The following is a 15,013-nucleotide window of genomic DNA, read 5'->3' as shown; positions in this document are numbered from 1 at the left end:
GTGAGTTCGGAATCGTTATGTTGTAAAATGTTATCAATAAATCTTAGCGTCATTTATAAAAAACGTTGTTTTGCTAAAAAAATATCTCGGGCATTTAAAACTTTTCATATGAGTGATAAACAAACAAACTTTTGGGTAGACCAACCCTATAACTTTGAGGTATGAAAAAAAGTAGCCCTTTCACAGTACTTTAAAGATTAGCTGGAACAAAGGTGTAGATATCGTCTGTGTTTATAACTTTAAAAAACTAAAATTTTAATATATGACAATACGATAACAATTGTTAAACGGGAAGTTAAACCTAAAGATTATCATCATCCTTTGACACATGATTTTCGTGTTTATTACCACAAATCAACACAAAATAAAAACTTAAAACGAGCTGGGGCTAAATACACGCCCTATCTATTCAAACTTCATCGTTAGAGATAAAATGTCGTAACATAATTCTGACCATTAGGAATATGTTTATAAGACGTCACCTCGCCAGCGCATACCCAAAACTTTCGCCTTTATTTGCGAGCACAATCACTATCAGCCTATATCGGGCTGATAAACCAATAATTAATGATAACATTCATAATAAAATCCGAACACAGATAAAATGCCGATATATGAAAAACAATCAAAACGAATACAAGTAGAAATAACAATTGCATTGCTTTTTTATAATTTCGCATAACACGTTTTATTATCAGCAGCTCGGAAACTAGACATATTTGCGTCGCATTAGCTTAGTAATGATTTATTCAATACCTTATACAAATCCCTCTAACATAAGAATCAATTTTAGTTTTATGGTAACATTTACAATCAACTTTCCACCCAAATAATAAATATTGCCATAAAACCAAAAATTGTTTCTTATATTAGAGGATTTGCTTATAAATTGCTTTTGGGGCAAAGATACGTTGATTGGCAAAGTTGGCTTGTTTGACCGGTACATGTACAACGCTTATAATAATAACTGCTTAAAAAGGTTCCAATGCTAGGCGCAAGCCTCTTCCTATCGAGGGAAGGTTATGAATATAGATCACTCTTAGAGGCATGTTATTTGTTGCCAACTTATCTTAGGGAAGATTAAAGAAGCGCTTACTACAGCGCTACAACGAAATGAAACGTAGCGACAACTAATATGACATTTTGCTTACAAAAATATCATCCCCTCCAGAGAAATGAATCCCTGAAAAATAAGCTTAAGGCCTTGGCAGGCATAACACATAAGGCACTATACGCATACCACGTGGGATAGTGCCAATTGATCTAGGATATTAAATGGTAAATAGATTAGACCTTCCTTTGCCCAGAAGCGGAACCCGGTGACCTAGATAAGAAATAATGTAAAACTAAAAAGTTCTTTGAAGGTATCGAGCCCACAGCCTATCATCACACGTATTGGTCTCAATACAAGCTATCGTTACGAACATCCAAAGACGCATCGTCATTCTCGTCACATATACCAATATCGCAATCTTATCTATATTTATTGGGATAACAGATTAGCTCGAAATGAATGACTCTTTCATTTCGCAGATAGAAACTGACGAAACTAGAGCATGTAGTCTAAAAAGACGTCTGCATACGATTCTCAAGGGTTCGATAAAAGAAAAGTTTTTATTATTCGCTAAGTCAATGTGAAAATTAGGCTTAGTATGCATAAAAAATACAGTTTAAAGGCAAGAAATCAAATAAGCAAAGCATTTATCAATACATATAATTCGCAATGCACAACAATAACTCGCAAAGCCATCGACTAGCATTAGCAAACCGGCAGCAAAATAATTTAAATATAATGAGTGAGGTGACGATCAATGCACTGCATCGATACATATGGGCAGCGATCCGCTATCTATGATACATCACAGTTTGAACAATAAGCCTTTGACTTAAAGTAGGAAATTGAATAAATTTGACGAGCCTATTTATTCATAACCTGTATTCATAGTCTTGTTGAGAGACTATCGATAATGTCGAGAAAGAGACGAAAGATGGCGCTTCACACTGAATGGTAAAGCCGTTTCATTTTCACATCAGAAATAGTCCGATTTGAAGAACTCATTTAAATGCACGATTTACTTAGTAAGGATGGACATCACGATATAACTAGTACACGCAAGCAGATATAAAGTACGATAAATTGTCATGATTCGATGACCCACGAAAGTTTTTGACATAAAAAGTGACGTATCACAATAAGTTGTTTGTGTTACGGTTTCAATATATCTTATGGAGTACAAGAAGAATATATGAGAGTTTATTTAAAAAAAATAGTTTTCATTGTAACTTAATTGAATGAGTTGTGTGTCAATAGGAGGTATTTCATAACAAAATAGATTGAATTCATGCATAGGACATGGTCGTATTTAGGGTTAACGTAAAGCATACTGACGGGCCTGTTGGTCTAGTGGTTAGTGACCCTGACTGCTATACCGGAGGTCGTGGGTTCGATTCCCGCCCAGGACAAATGTGATGAGCATGATCATTTGTTCTGGTGTCTGGGTGTAATTTATCTATAATATGTATGTATTTAGAAATATATAAGTAAGTTTATCAGTTGTCTGGTTACCATAACACAAGCTCTGCTTAGCTTGGGATCAAATAATCGTGTATACTTAAAATTAAGGATTAAAACCAGTGTCTAGTAACGTACCGAAATGGTAAAAACAGAACACTATTGAGCACCGCTGTCTGTCACTACTCTGTATATTATGAACCGTAATATCTAGTTCGATCCAACACAGATCCATAAAAATCTAAGGAGTAGAGATTAAGAAACTCTTTTTACACTCGATTAAAGAATTATAGACTTGTGTCGCGAAGGTTTGTCACAAATATTCAAGTCACATGCACAAATACTTCGTGATTCACGACAAGAAGCATTCGGCTATCCGTTTCGTCAATTTGTCGGTTTTCATAAGCTTATTTGTACGAAACTATTCGCGAGTCCAACTCCCACTTGACAAGTCATTACAATCATTGAGTAATGTCGACCAGGTCAAATGTAATTAGGTAATGAGTAACGCCGACAATTCTTGGTACAGATAAGATTTTGCATCGACTTATTCATCGATAATGAAGTAATAAAAAAAAATTGAATGTTTATTGTGCCCTTAAAAATATTTTAGGAATGTAGAGTTGACAACAGCAAATTGGGTTAATGAAAAGTATAATATTTATACAGTCATTTTCCCAATAGACCAGCTTTTGCCCAGCTATGAGTCGGCTTTCAGTGTTTTACAAGGAGAAGCCTATCTGACCTCATCAACCCTGTGTAGTTACCTGTGCAACACGAAATCCTTAAGTAATAGTTATAAGACAACTTCAATTGTTCAACCGTCTGACTAAAATTACCCGAGCCTTCCGAAGGGACTCGTGATGATATAAATGGTTATAGCCCCGCGGATGAAGTCCCGCGAAACAACTAGTATTTTACATTCAAACGCCAAGATTTCGGGTAAAATACAAAAAAAAACTTATTTCAAGTATGACTGATGCAATTGCATAATTCATTCAATTTCCGATTCGGAAAACCAACCAATGTAGATTTGAGATATCAACATCATGTGTTTCACATTATTACGGGGAACAACGGTAGCTATTTCCCTATGTAAATTTTCCAACATATACTAGAGATTTACGTATTGAACGGCACGAACGGTCCGTGCAATGTATTGTAGGACAACTAGCAATTTGTTTGGTTCTCATAGATACGTATTAAGAATGGGTTATCGAAGCGGCCGCGCGCGATCGGCTCGTTACGTCGTTTCCTTAATTTGCCTTTTATTACATACCGGATGGACTAGCACAAACATCGGCTATGGTCCAGTAGGCTAGCACTAGAAAACTATTTGGTATTAGACTAGCCGGCAGTACGATAACGATGCAACATTTTGATATTTGATAGTTATTAAGACGTTACTATCGGGATGTAGTTAAATCTAAGTATAGGTACCAATACTACAGAGCTGAAGAGTTTGTTTGTTTCAACTCGTGTCCGATTTGAGAAACACTTTTATGCCAATTTATTGGGGGAGACTACAGGATGTATATCATCCCGCTATAATTAATAGGAGAAGAGCAGTAATGGCATATGTTTGTGCGATGCGTGCACACTTAAACTATTAATCTTCTATAAAAAATCCCAACATATATCCTAAAATCGCGTGTAAGTTAGTGTTTGATATAAGACGCGAATTCCTAATAAGGGAATCGAGTCTAGTCTTCTATCACTCACTTTTCACCAATTTTTTTTTTATTTGTGCCTAAGGCTGGTCTCAGTATTTCCTCTAAGAAACATATATTTGAAAACAACGTCTGCGTTATTCCAAGGCTCATCCAAAGACACATACATTTGGCCATCAGACGACGAGGACGCGGTCGGTCCGCATGAGTTCGACGTTAATCTAAAACCAACCTTATATTTTTTTAACGTTTTTGTTTCTTATAACAAACCATGTGAGGACAGCCCGCTACTGCCTAGTACCAAAGTGTAGTACATTAGCGGCTACCTCGCCGTAACGAGGGGTCACCGGAGCGAGCCCGGCGCGGCATCCGTTGTCCGGGCAACGCGCTTCCTCGCTAAGATAAACACATGACATTGTTCACAACGTCTTATCGAAGTCTTATCTTCATGCGTGAGAGCTTGAGGTGGGGGCTTGTACGGTATGGTTACTTAAGTGAGTACAATCACCTGAGACAGAAGGGTCTCTTTATTCCCAGGTATTAGGACATAGATGTTTACAAACACAAATTAACTGATCAACTGTTGTTGCACGGTTAGCCCAGTGGTAATGGTACCACGCCAGGTGCACTGTGCGCAACTGGTTGCGGGCTCTAGCCCTGGTTGAGACAAGCATTTGTATGATCCACGAATGCTTGTCCCGAGCTTTTGTGTCTACAATGCTTTTATAAAGAAAAAATGGTAGAGAGTAATCTTTATGAAGTTATTGCTTTTCGTAAAAAGCATTTATTACTTGACTTATACAGATACGTTAATACGGCTCTACTGTAGCAACATTAAAAAAAAACAACGACTCTACTACGACAACGAATTTAATTCCATGTGTCGCGTGATGTTTCACAAACATACAATGACACCCAGACTCAGGACAAGCATTCCTGGAACTCACAAATGCTGTCGTAGGTTCGATCCCCGCGTAAGACACGCGGGGATCGAACCTACGACAGCACGCGCACAGTAGGTTTAGCTTGGTGACCTCGACCACTCGGCTATCCGTGCAGTCTGTCAGTCAGATAACAAAAACAAATCCCGAATACATATCTAAAAACAACAAATACTTGACCACTACTATTAATGTTAAACTCACTTTGTCATTACATCGCCCACACGCGGGTCGCGTCCAATAAATTCTTTTGTTTACATCATTTTGCTACAAAAAAACCGTGTCGGTTTTAATACGATTTCGGGTCATTGTATCAACGTTCGTCTGGTGTTGTGTCATTGGATAGCAATACGGAATGATCACCACTACACTGTCTACACAGAGTATTCTTATGCCCCAACGCGCTATAATTTTGATGTGTCTGTCTTTGGTAGTATAGCTCCCGAACGGATAAAGCGATTTCAATTTAGTTTGCTTCGTATTAAAGGTGAATTATTTGCGAGTGTTGTTATACATGTTTCATACAAATCGGTCGAGAAGTTTAAAAGTTGTAGGAATGACATGTATTTTCTCATTTTTTAATTTTATCTTTTGCAGGCGGTGCTATATAGGACGACGAGTGTAAGTATGTCGAAGTCATAAGTCTCACGTCATCAAATTATGGAGATTCTTGTCAGTTCTTCTAGATGGGAATGACAATTTAGAGCCGTGCATCTATATTCATTACTATAACGTTCTTCTTCTTCTTAGTCGTTGCACTCTTGGCAGAGTGGTCGTGGTCGTCATTTCAGCTGTTAGTGGCTCGCCTAACTATATGCCGCTATTCCTGTCTGATGGCCGCCTTTCTAGTGCAGACGTGCAGGGAACTGTCCACAGCTGCTCTTATCTGGTCCGTCCACCTCATAGGCGATCTACCTCGTGCCCGAGTGCCTTCAACTTTGCCCTGCACTACTAGGCGCTCTATCGACTCATCGCGACTATAACGTTACAAATCTAAAATGCTGATATTGTTTTTTTTGCGTACAAAATTATCAGTATGTATGTATAGTCCTTAAGTTAGTACCAACAAATCACTTCATATAGTTATCAAGTATAACAATCTAACCGCAGGAATGTACAGCCAGCAAGGAAAGTCAGTGAACGAATCAGATTAACAAACACACGCCAGTATTTCAATGATATGTAGAGAAATTTACTTTAAATGCATTTCAACTATCGCGGTGTGTTTAAGGAACAAACACAAATAAAAAATAAACGACTGATATATGTGATATATGATATATATATTATTTCAGTGTAATACTTGCTTTAGTAATCTTTGTTGTTGACTTACACACATTTTTATTCGCGATTTTGTTTTTCAACAACGAAAAACAGAACAATTACAAAAAAAAGAAATAAGCGACAAAATTATTTTGACATCTAATAAGAAAACAACAACACACTCTGAATGGTTGTTTTGAAAATCTACGTAATATGTGTATCAATCGACTTATGCTGCTGACCGTACAAGAGGACTCGGATTTCTGCAGCATCCGACACATTTGATACCTATTTGTATGTATTACATACTAACAACTAAACATGAGATAAATGAGAGACGAGAATCACACGAGGTGTGTTTCTTTATTAGGTTTTTTATCACTCAAAGGAATTTAATTGTTGTTTACAGGTATTAAAGACAAGTTACCGGTGGAAATTAATTATATCGTGGTATGAATGTCGCGGTAGCCTTGCAGTTGTAAGCAAGGATTTGTATGCGCGAGGTGCAGGTTCGATCCCAACCGAGGCAAAGTACCAAAGTTATTTTTCGAATATGGAACAGACCACTGGCAAACAGTGAAAAAAAACATAGTGAGGAATCGTGAATTCAAAACATTACGATCTGAAATCAAACCGAAAATAAGCTAGCAGAATCATAAATGCTCGTTCTTAATCAAAATAAAAATAGATTTTCGAAAAGTAGAGAATATTTCTAGCGTTAAAATTACGAATCGGAAACGAAACATCAACAAAATAAGAAACAAACCAAAGGAAGCATCGTAGTTTTCACACACCTTGCACCGTTGATTACTTCGAAACCGGAGCTTTGCTTAGAAACGATAAACACACTATCTACCCAGGTACATATAACAATCAACAAGGCGGCCCGATGTTTTCCATTTCCCCGTATAATATCCGAATTCCAGGCAGAGAGGGGAACACAACAGCTGTGTAGCTGCATGCGTTTTGGCTCGACGCCATCGGAATACGGACGTTCTAGATACAATTCTATGTACTAAGTGTTAAATTCGTGTGTCACGTGGCGACGTGCTCGCACCCGTTTCGGGTACGCACAGGTAGATTTCCGCGGCAATGATTTATAAAAACGTGTGATGCACAGTCGTACGCAAGTAGGTACTACACTTCCTATTGAAAAATGAAACAAACCTGAAGTGTATTTTTGTCAAAAAAAATCAATTTAAAAATAAATCGTGACTACAAAACAATGTTAAACAACAATAAATATTACCAAATCAAATTGACTGCAGTGACATATGGGGTTCGCAGCCGGTTGAGGAGCTCGTGGCTGTGCTATAACCACATAAGTGATTCGATCACAGGATAAGCTATGCTTGACGCGGTTGGTCCGTAGATGGGTGACCATCTTTGTCATAGCGAGTTCCTTCGTGTTTTGGAAGGCACGTTAAATTGTGGATCCCGGCTGTTATTCCTACATCTTTGACAGTCGTTACAGGTAGTCAGAAGCTTGAAAAAGTCTGACAGCCAGTCTAACCAAGGGGTGTCGTGTTGCCCAGGTAACTGGGTTGAGGAGGTCAGATAGGCAGTCGCTCCTTGTAAAACACAGGTACTCAGCTGAAACCAGTTGGACTGGAAGCCGACCCCAACATAGTTGGGAAAAGGCTAGGCCGATGATGACATATGGGGTTCGCAACCTTTTTTTTTTGGTACCCTGGGTGTTGCGAGCCCCTGGAACAAGGATTTGCAGATTGCAGCACACAAACGCTTGTAATAGGCGGAGATCAAACTCGCGACATTTGGCGCTCAGTAAGTTTGGCGTTGTGACTTATACCACTCACATCTGTGTATTCAAAAGATTTCTACATCAATGTTCTGCGGTATATTGGGATTCCATCCTGTCGTCTAAAAGCAAGTGCTCTCACTATTTCCTGTCAGCGACAATCCTGGTTGAACTTCCGTGTTTCTAGAGCATAACAGTCTTCGTAAAGTGGATTGTGCAACGAGGAAATTAAAAAAAAAGGTATCAAGGATAGAAGACTCGGTTTTTTATCTTTTGTTAATTGCGTTCTTTTCAAAAGGTCTATCTATCTTTATTTTACTGTATAGGATTCTCGTGTCGCGGTATACATAATTGAACTCCTCCGAAACAGCTTGATCGATTCTCATGTTATTTTGTGGGCATATTGGGAAAGGTCTGTGAATCGGACAACATCTATTTTTCACACACCTTTTTTTTAATTCCCTTAAACTCATTTGTCAGAACAACGTTCGCTGGGACAGCTAGTGTTCCGTTGTATCCGTAACAAAACAAACTACGCAGTTTAAAGCACCTTAACTATAGAAACATAAATGTCAGTACATTTACTCGTTGCAATTTCGATTAATTTCCCATTTCTTTATGAATACATTAAGGAAACATCATCGTTCGGCTTCCTGTGGCAATGGAAAGCAGCGCGACCGGTACCAACAATATTAAAGTGAGGTACACGCCTCGCAAACGTCGCGGTCTGGTAAGCCCTCGTCTACAATATTATTATAATATCACTTTCTAAGTTAAAAGTGCACAGTTTTATACGAAATATATACACGGGAATTTATACTCTACAAATGCGTATTAAGGTACATATTCAAGTGTGAGGATTCATTTATTAGAATTTTCAAGCATTCGCGATATATTGAAATTCAGACTCGTATGAATTCCGTTGGAATTGAAATAGCATTGCCTTTGAGAGGTGCTCGGTCGAGGCGCGGGCCGGCCACGCGATCAATGTTTACCGAAATAATCTGACCGTTCAATAACTGTGCACTTATGAGAAGCACTAGACTACACAAGACTCAAAAACTGACCAATTAATTGCTACTATATAGAAACTGAAAGAAATCAAATTTGGCATAAAAAATGATAAGTCATGAAATTTACGACCGCATAAACGGTTGGTACGGTCGTAAAACCTAGATCGTTATTTGTTGTAATGGCGGCAATACGAAAAGTAGATCTGTGAAAATGTCAAATATGTAGATATATAGGTATACAATGGACAGATCGGAAGCTTAGAAATGGGGGTTTTTTCACCTTAAACGAACGAAATAAGATCAAATAAATAACATCAAATGTCGCTCACATATACAGAAACTGCATCTCTTTTAAATTAGTCACGTGACTGATAAATGAAAATTTAACCTTTATTTATTCATTTAAATTTGCGTGATATTAAAATTCGCTAAAATTATCTAACTTTAGTAAAGAGATTCAGTTCGACTCGGTCGCCCGGCGACGCATCCCATTAAGGACTCCAGTTGGGTCCAAAACTAGTCAGGCGATCCAGATAAATACACGTGAGTAAGCCGTTATCAAATAAATAAAAGGGTATTTGGCAAAAAAACAATACCGTTTGGTCCGTCAGATAGATCTCCAAAAAATATTGGTTTGAGCCTTAGCCAAGTACCATATTGTGTAACCGGCGGTTTTTTTATTTATTATTGTAATAAAAAAAAGATTCCATTAGGACAATACTCCAGACTGAACCTCAGGATTAAGACTGTTCGCTTAAGTGCTTCGTCTTTTTCGTACTTATCCCGAGTACATTGAGGAGTCACCTTTCAATTTGGCGAGTAATGTCTGTTCTCATATCCGCAGATGCGTGATATATCTGGACCGTAATACGATATTTGTTAAGGATTAGCTTACTAAGGGGCTACTGTATATACTTATATACTAAGTAGGTACCTCGAAATCACGATTAGCCGAGTGGTTGATGTCGTAAAACCCACGGAGCGCGATGTGTCGCGGGTTCGATCTCCGCGTAAGACAAACGTTTCTGTGATCCACGATTATGTTTTCAGAGTCTGGGTGTCTTTGTGCATGTGACTTGAATATTTGTGAGAACTCCCCACGACAAAAGGATTAAATACGTTAGCGCGCAAAACACCGTTTGAATAAAATGCGTCACACTCAATATACTTAAGTAGTGAAAAGCAGACGAGAGAAATTCATCTAATAGAAACAGATGACACCTTTCTGCAATTAGCTTCAATTATCTGGAACGAATATGCGGTTTGAGTGACTCCGCGCAAGCACCGCCAGACATTAGAGACGGTACAAGCGTCTCCGCGTAACTGCCGGCTTTTGAGGTAAAGTCATTGCGTATCGGTGAATGACATAAAAAAGTCAAATCAAACAAAGCGTTTTTAGCTCACTGCTGGACAAAAGCCGACAGCAAAACTTGCCACAGTTGTCTAGCCTAAGATAAGTAACAGTAAGGTTATAAGGGAGGGTTTCTTAAGGGTTTCCCAAAAATATAAACGAGTAGACCATTCGGGAAAAGAGTAACTGGTAAAGCAGTTTTTGATACTTTTATAGATCAGGTAACTGCCTCACTGGACTATGGTCAAAATGACCCGAGACTCCGTTAGCGTGGAATTCAGATTACAGCGCGCAGTGGTTCCGAGGGAATGCCGAAATAAAATACAAGTCTAAATATTGTATTTACCCCTCATCAAATCAAATCAAAATACCCAAAATCCGAGCACATATTTCATTATTTTAAATAAACAATATTTAAGCCAAATTAAGACAGATGGGCAGAGATACTTTCACATTCATAATATTTAATTAGTATGGATTCAATCCTAATTTCGTTAAAGACCTCAGTTCATTGAACCCTTAGGTCTGTGGACGTTTCGCCGGCCATTTATTCTGGTCTGAAGCGTCGATCGATAAAATCTCAGTGTCTGGCTTTTCGCCTGGACTAACTAGCCTCAGTATAAATCGGATATAACGACAGGGTAAGTCATTCTCTTTAACTTTAATTCGCTTTGTCTAAGCGCTTTCCTCTGTTCAGCAGATATCAGTATGGCTTTTCGTAGGTAGTATCCTGTTATTTCACTATCTAATGTTTTCAGTACTATCCTCGAATATTAACCCATACAATATTAGTAATGTGGGGATATTACTAATATACGGTAGTTAACGATTACGGTAACATTTTCAAGAGTGAATTTAACACACAATTTTTATTATAAGGCAATGGTTTGATTCTTTTTATCCTAGAATAAAACCTCGTAGCTTGGACAGTTTTAACAGAACATTCTGAAGTATCAAAGAATTATCGTTTTAGATTATCGATCACCCATTGTGGCACCATGTAACCATGTAGCCAATCCTGTACTTAAGTGGTATGCAATAATCTATTCTATCCTCACCTTTAACTTAGGATAGAAGTCCGGTAGTCTGTTGGGTTTGAGGTTGAGCGTGTTGCAGATCTCCCGGTGCAGAGCGAGGATCTGTTTCATGGTGCCGGCCGAGCAGAAGTGATCGAACATCTCGGCGGCGAGCGCGCACTCCGGCGGCGTCGGCTCGACGCGGGCCCCGCGGTTCATCGTGATGCTGCTGTGGACAATGAAAGAAAAAATTCAATAAGTATTACAGACAGACGAAGACGATAAGTGATGACCTTCAATAAGTATGTTAGGACTTGAAGATGATGAAGAAATTGGAGAAATGGGAGGCGATCGGTACCGGTGGTTAAGTTTCTTGGAAAGACAAGACTGTGACAATCATCAGGGGATTTTGGAATTTTAGTAATTCATTTATTAATTACGGCGTGACGCTTTCGTCGGCCTGTTCGAGCGCAGACAAGTTCGAGCCCTGTCTCAAGATCTAATTTTTTGCACAAACAAATAATTGTATGCGTTTTAATGCCACGCTTTCCTTGCTATATTACATCAAATGGCGACTCGCGGGCTTTGTGACTTAAAAAGATGTAGGCAAGCTCCAAGCCAAAGCTGTATTTATCAAGGTAATACCTACATATTTATCATAATAAAAAATCATTTTTTTTAATATAAAAAATCAAAGTGTACCTTGAAGAGCTAGACACACGTCCCAAATACATATTCAAAACAATAACTATTAAGAACAACTTTTAGATCAAACTCCCAAGACGTGTATTAACAAGATTTTAAACTTCTTAAATGAACCGAGATCGTCATCTTAAGACGCACATGCAGAACAGCAAACTGGGAACTGAATCTTACATGAGTATCGAATTACAATACCGCAGTGATATTAGACACTTGAATCATAACAGAGGATTATAAAACAGCACACCTGTTCGTTACAAAATACTGACCAGCTAATATTATAAATACGAATGTCAGTTTGTTTGTTACGCTTGAAAGATTAGACTTCTGATTTTGTAGCTATTGTGAAGATTGCTTGAACGCCGAAGGACATTTGAAGAAATTTTTATCTAACGGTTACAAGCCTCAGTTAATGTGAGTACTAGGTCAAGGTACTATACAATTTGCCGAAAATGAAGACGAACCAATCGTCCTGGGCGGCCGTTATTAGGAAGAGAGGAAGGTGGACTTTTACACCCATCCTTTGAGTGGGCAAACCAGTGACTCTAGCTTAAGCAGTAGAAGGAAGAGATAAACGAAAAATACGTTTTCCCTTTTCTAATCTAAAAACGGACTAAACTAAACTAGTATATTTTTAGAGTAAGGGCCGATTTTTCAATTGCCAGATAACTTTTTTGATATGTTTGTCGTTTTGACAGCTTTTGTATAGAAAATATGTCAAACGGCCATATTTATTCCTCAGAATGATGAAAAATCGGGCCTTAATCAAATACCTTATTCGTATGAGACTAGTCAAGCAGCTAGCATACACTATGATTACGTTTAAGATTACTACGTGGTTAGCTGTGCAAAGTGCATCGGTCACGTTGGTTCATTCACAATCAAGTGAAGTGCACGTTTACGCAGAGAGTAAGCGCGTTACGTAATAGTATGTTATCAATGATAGATAGGTGACGCCTATGGTGACGTCATTGATAACGAAGCTGTGACGGTAGACTTGATTAGCGTAAATTACGAAATATATTGAAACGTAATTTAGAACAGAGTAAGGTAACTAGCTGATATTGTTAACCAGAAAATGAAATTAAATCGGGCAGAAAAAGAAGTCTGTATCATCGTGGCTTGCCATTTGCCATTCAATATAAATAGCCCATATTCAGCAGTTTTTTATTCCAATTCAGAATTAAATCAGCAGGCTGTGTAGCAGTTATTAAAAATTAGATTTGTATTTATTTAGAGATGTACTAGATATATTAGCTATGCCTTGGCGTTTCAGTCGTGAATACGTAGGTTCCGTTCCCGGTGCCTTTATATTTTTGGGGGCTGAGATGGACATAACAAATCACTACCGCAACAATTGCCAGGATCAATATGGTGGTTAAGTATTCTTAAATTTTCCCCGCATTTTTTTTCTCTTCACAGTAACAAATACAACACAAAAATAATTAAAAAAGTCAGTCCAACAGTGAAACCGTGCCCATGGAAAAAAGAGATTTATTTTTATATATAGGTACATATATGTCATGAAACAAACACTACCGGTTCACTTGCAGCAAATATTCCAGAGAAACAAATCACAATTCTATTATTGATACGTAGAATATTACGTGCCAAAAACACTAAGATACACTTCGGACTTCACATAAATTATATCCAGATACAAATATATCTATTGGATCTCCTTATTTAATCTAGGCTCTTCTGATGAAGTTGATTTCCTTTAAGTATTATCGTTAACATACAAATGACGATACGAATGCTTTTCTTTTCCGTTCCCAAAGGTTAAAAACGACCCTTTAGCTAAGACTGCAGACTGCCCCGAGTCACTTTGGTGTACCTATCTCCTTGTAGGTCTATTTAATTTTCATAGATTTACATTCTGTAGCCGATCACAAAAACTAAAACAGAATAAAAATTATTATAATTATGTGAGGAGCCGCAAAACAACAACCATGTTTTTTTTTAAGATTTATAAAAATGACATAAGACTTTAAAGCATGCTGATACGGATTCCATAGTACGCGAACCCGACTCGCAATTTTGACTGGCTTGTTGCTCTAGTGGTTAATAAACCTGACTGCTATACTGGATGCCGTGAGTTCTATTCCTACCCAAGAAAAATGTTGAGTGATAAGCAAAAGATCGTATCTGTTGGGTCTGGGTGTAATTTATATATATTATTATTTAGAAATTTAAAAGTTTGTAACCTAATACTCATTATACAAGCTTTGCTTAGTTTGAGACTAGATGGCGTAGTGTGAAAGAAATGGGAAAAAAGTTGACCAGCTTTTTCGTCCGAGTGGACATTTTTACAATCACTTGTACGGTATGTTCCAGAGAACATTTTCAAATTACTTGACAAATTCTTCATGGACTTCCATCGCTTCGCTTTAGACAAAGGGGATAGCATATAGCTATATAATACATTAGTACCGGCTGAAACCACTGCAATGCTTCCCCGTACGCTATTGTTGGGGGCCGAGCGGAAACGTTTTCGCAGACTGCAGCCAGACAATATGATGGCCTAGGTTACCGTCGGGTATTAAACCGTTGTTTCCCATATAATGCATTTGAATGTCGGGCACAAGTTTTTTGCCTCGAATTTTCATCTAGGTAATTAGCTTAATTAAGTCATCTACCTGTCAATGTAAAACTCCTTTTATCCATCCCGCTAATATTTCAAGGCAAAAGTTTGTGGTATGGCTGTTTTTCCTCTTTTACGCAAAACCCACTGACCGAATTAAGACAAAACTTGATACACGGATAGTTTCGATGATTTCCGATTA

At 38.0% G+C, this 15,013-nt stretch overlaps 1 protein-coding gene across 1 annotated transcript in view; it reads right to left on the bottom strand.

Annotated features, from left to right (window-relative positions):
• Positions 1 to 15,013, bottom strand: part of LOC113503945 (F-actin-monooxygenase Mical) — a 101,283-nt gene that overhangs the window by 52,246 nt on the left and 34,024 nt on the right. Inside the window, exon 2 of the mRNA XM_026886090.1 lies at positions 11,568 to 11,754. Coding sequence (XP_026741891.1) covers positions 11,568 to 11,744 — 177 coding nt within the window. The 5' untranslated portion in view covers positions 11,745 to 11,754. The remainder of the gene's footprint in view (positions 1 to 11,567; positions 11,755 to 15,013) is intronic.

This window comes from Trichoplusia ni, chromosome 20, assembly GCF_003590095.1.
Source record: "Trichoplusia ni isolate ovarian cell line Hi5 chromosome 20, tn1, whole genome shotgun sequence".
Classification (NCBI taxonomy): Eukaryota; Metazoa; Arthropoda; class Insecta; order Lepidoptera; family Noctuidae; genus Trichoplusia; species Trichoplusia ni.
The sequence above is the reverse complement of the archived record's forward strand: the minus strand, read 5'-3'. Positions and strand labels throughout refer to the sequence as shown.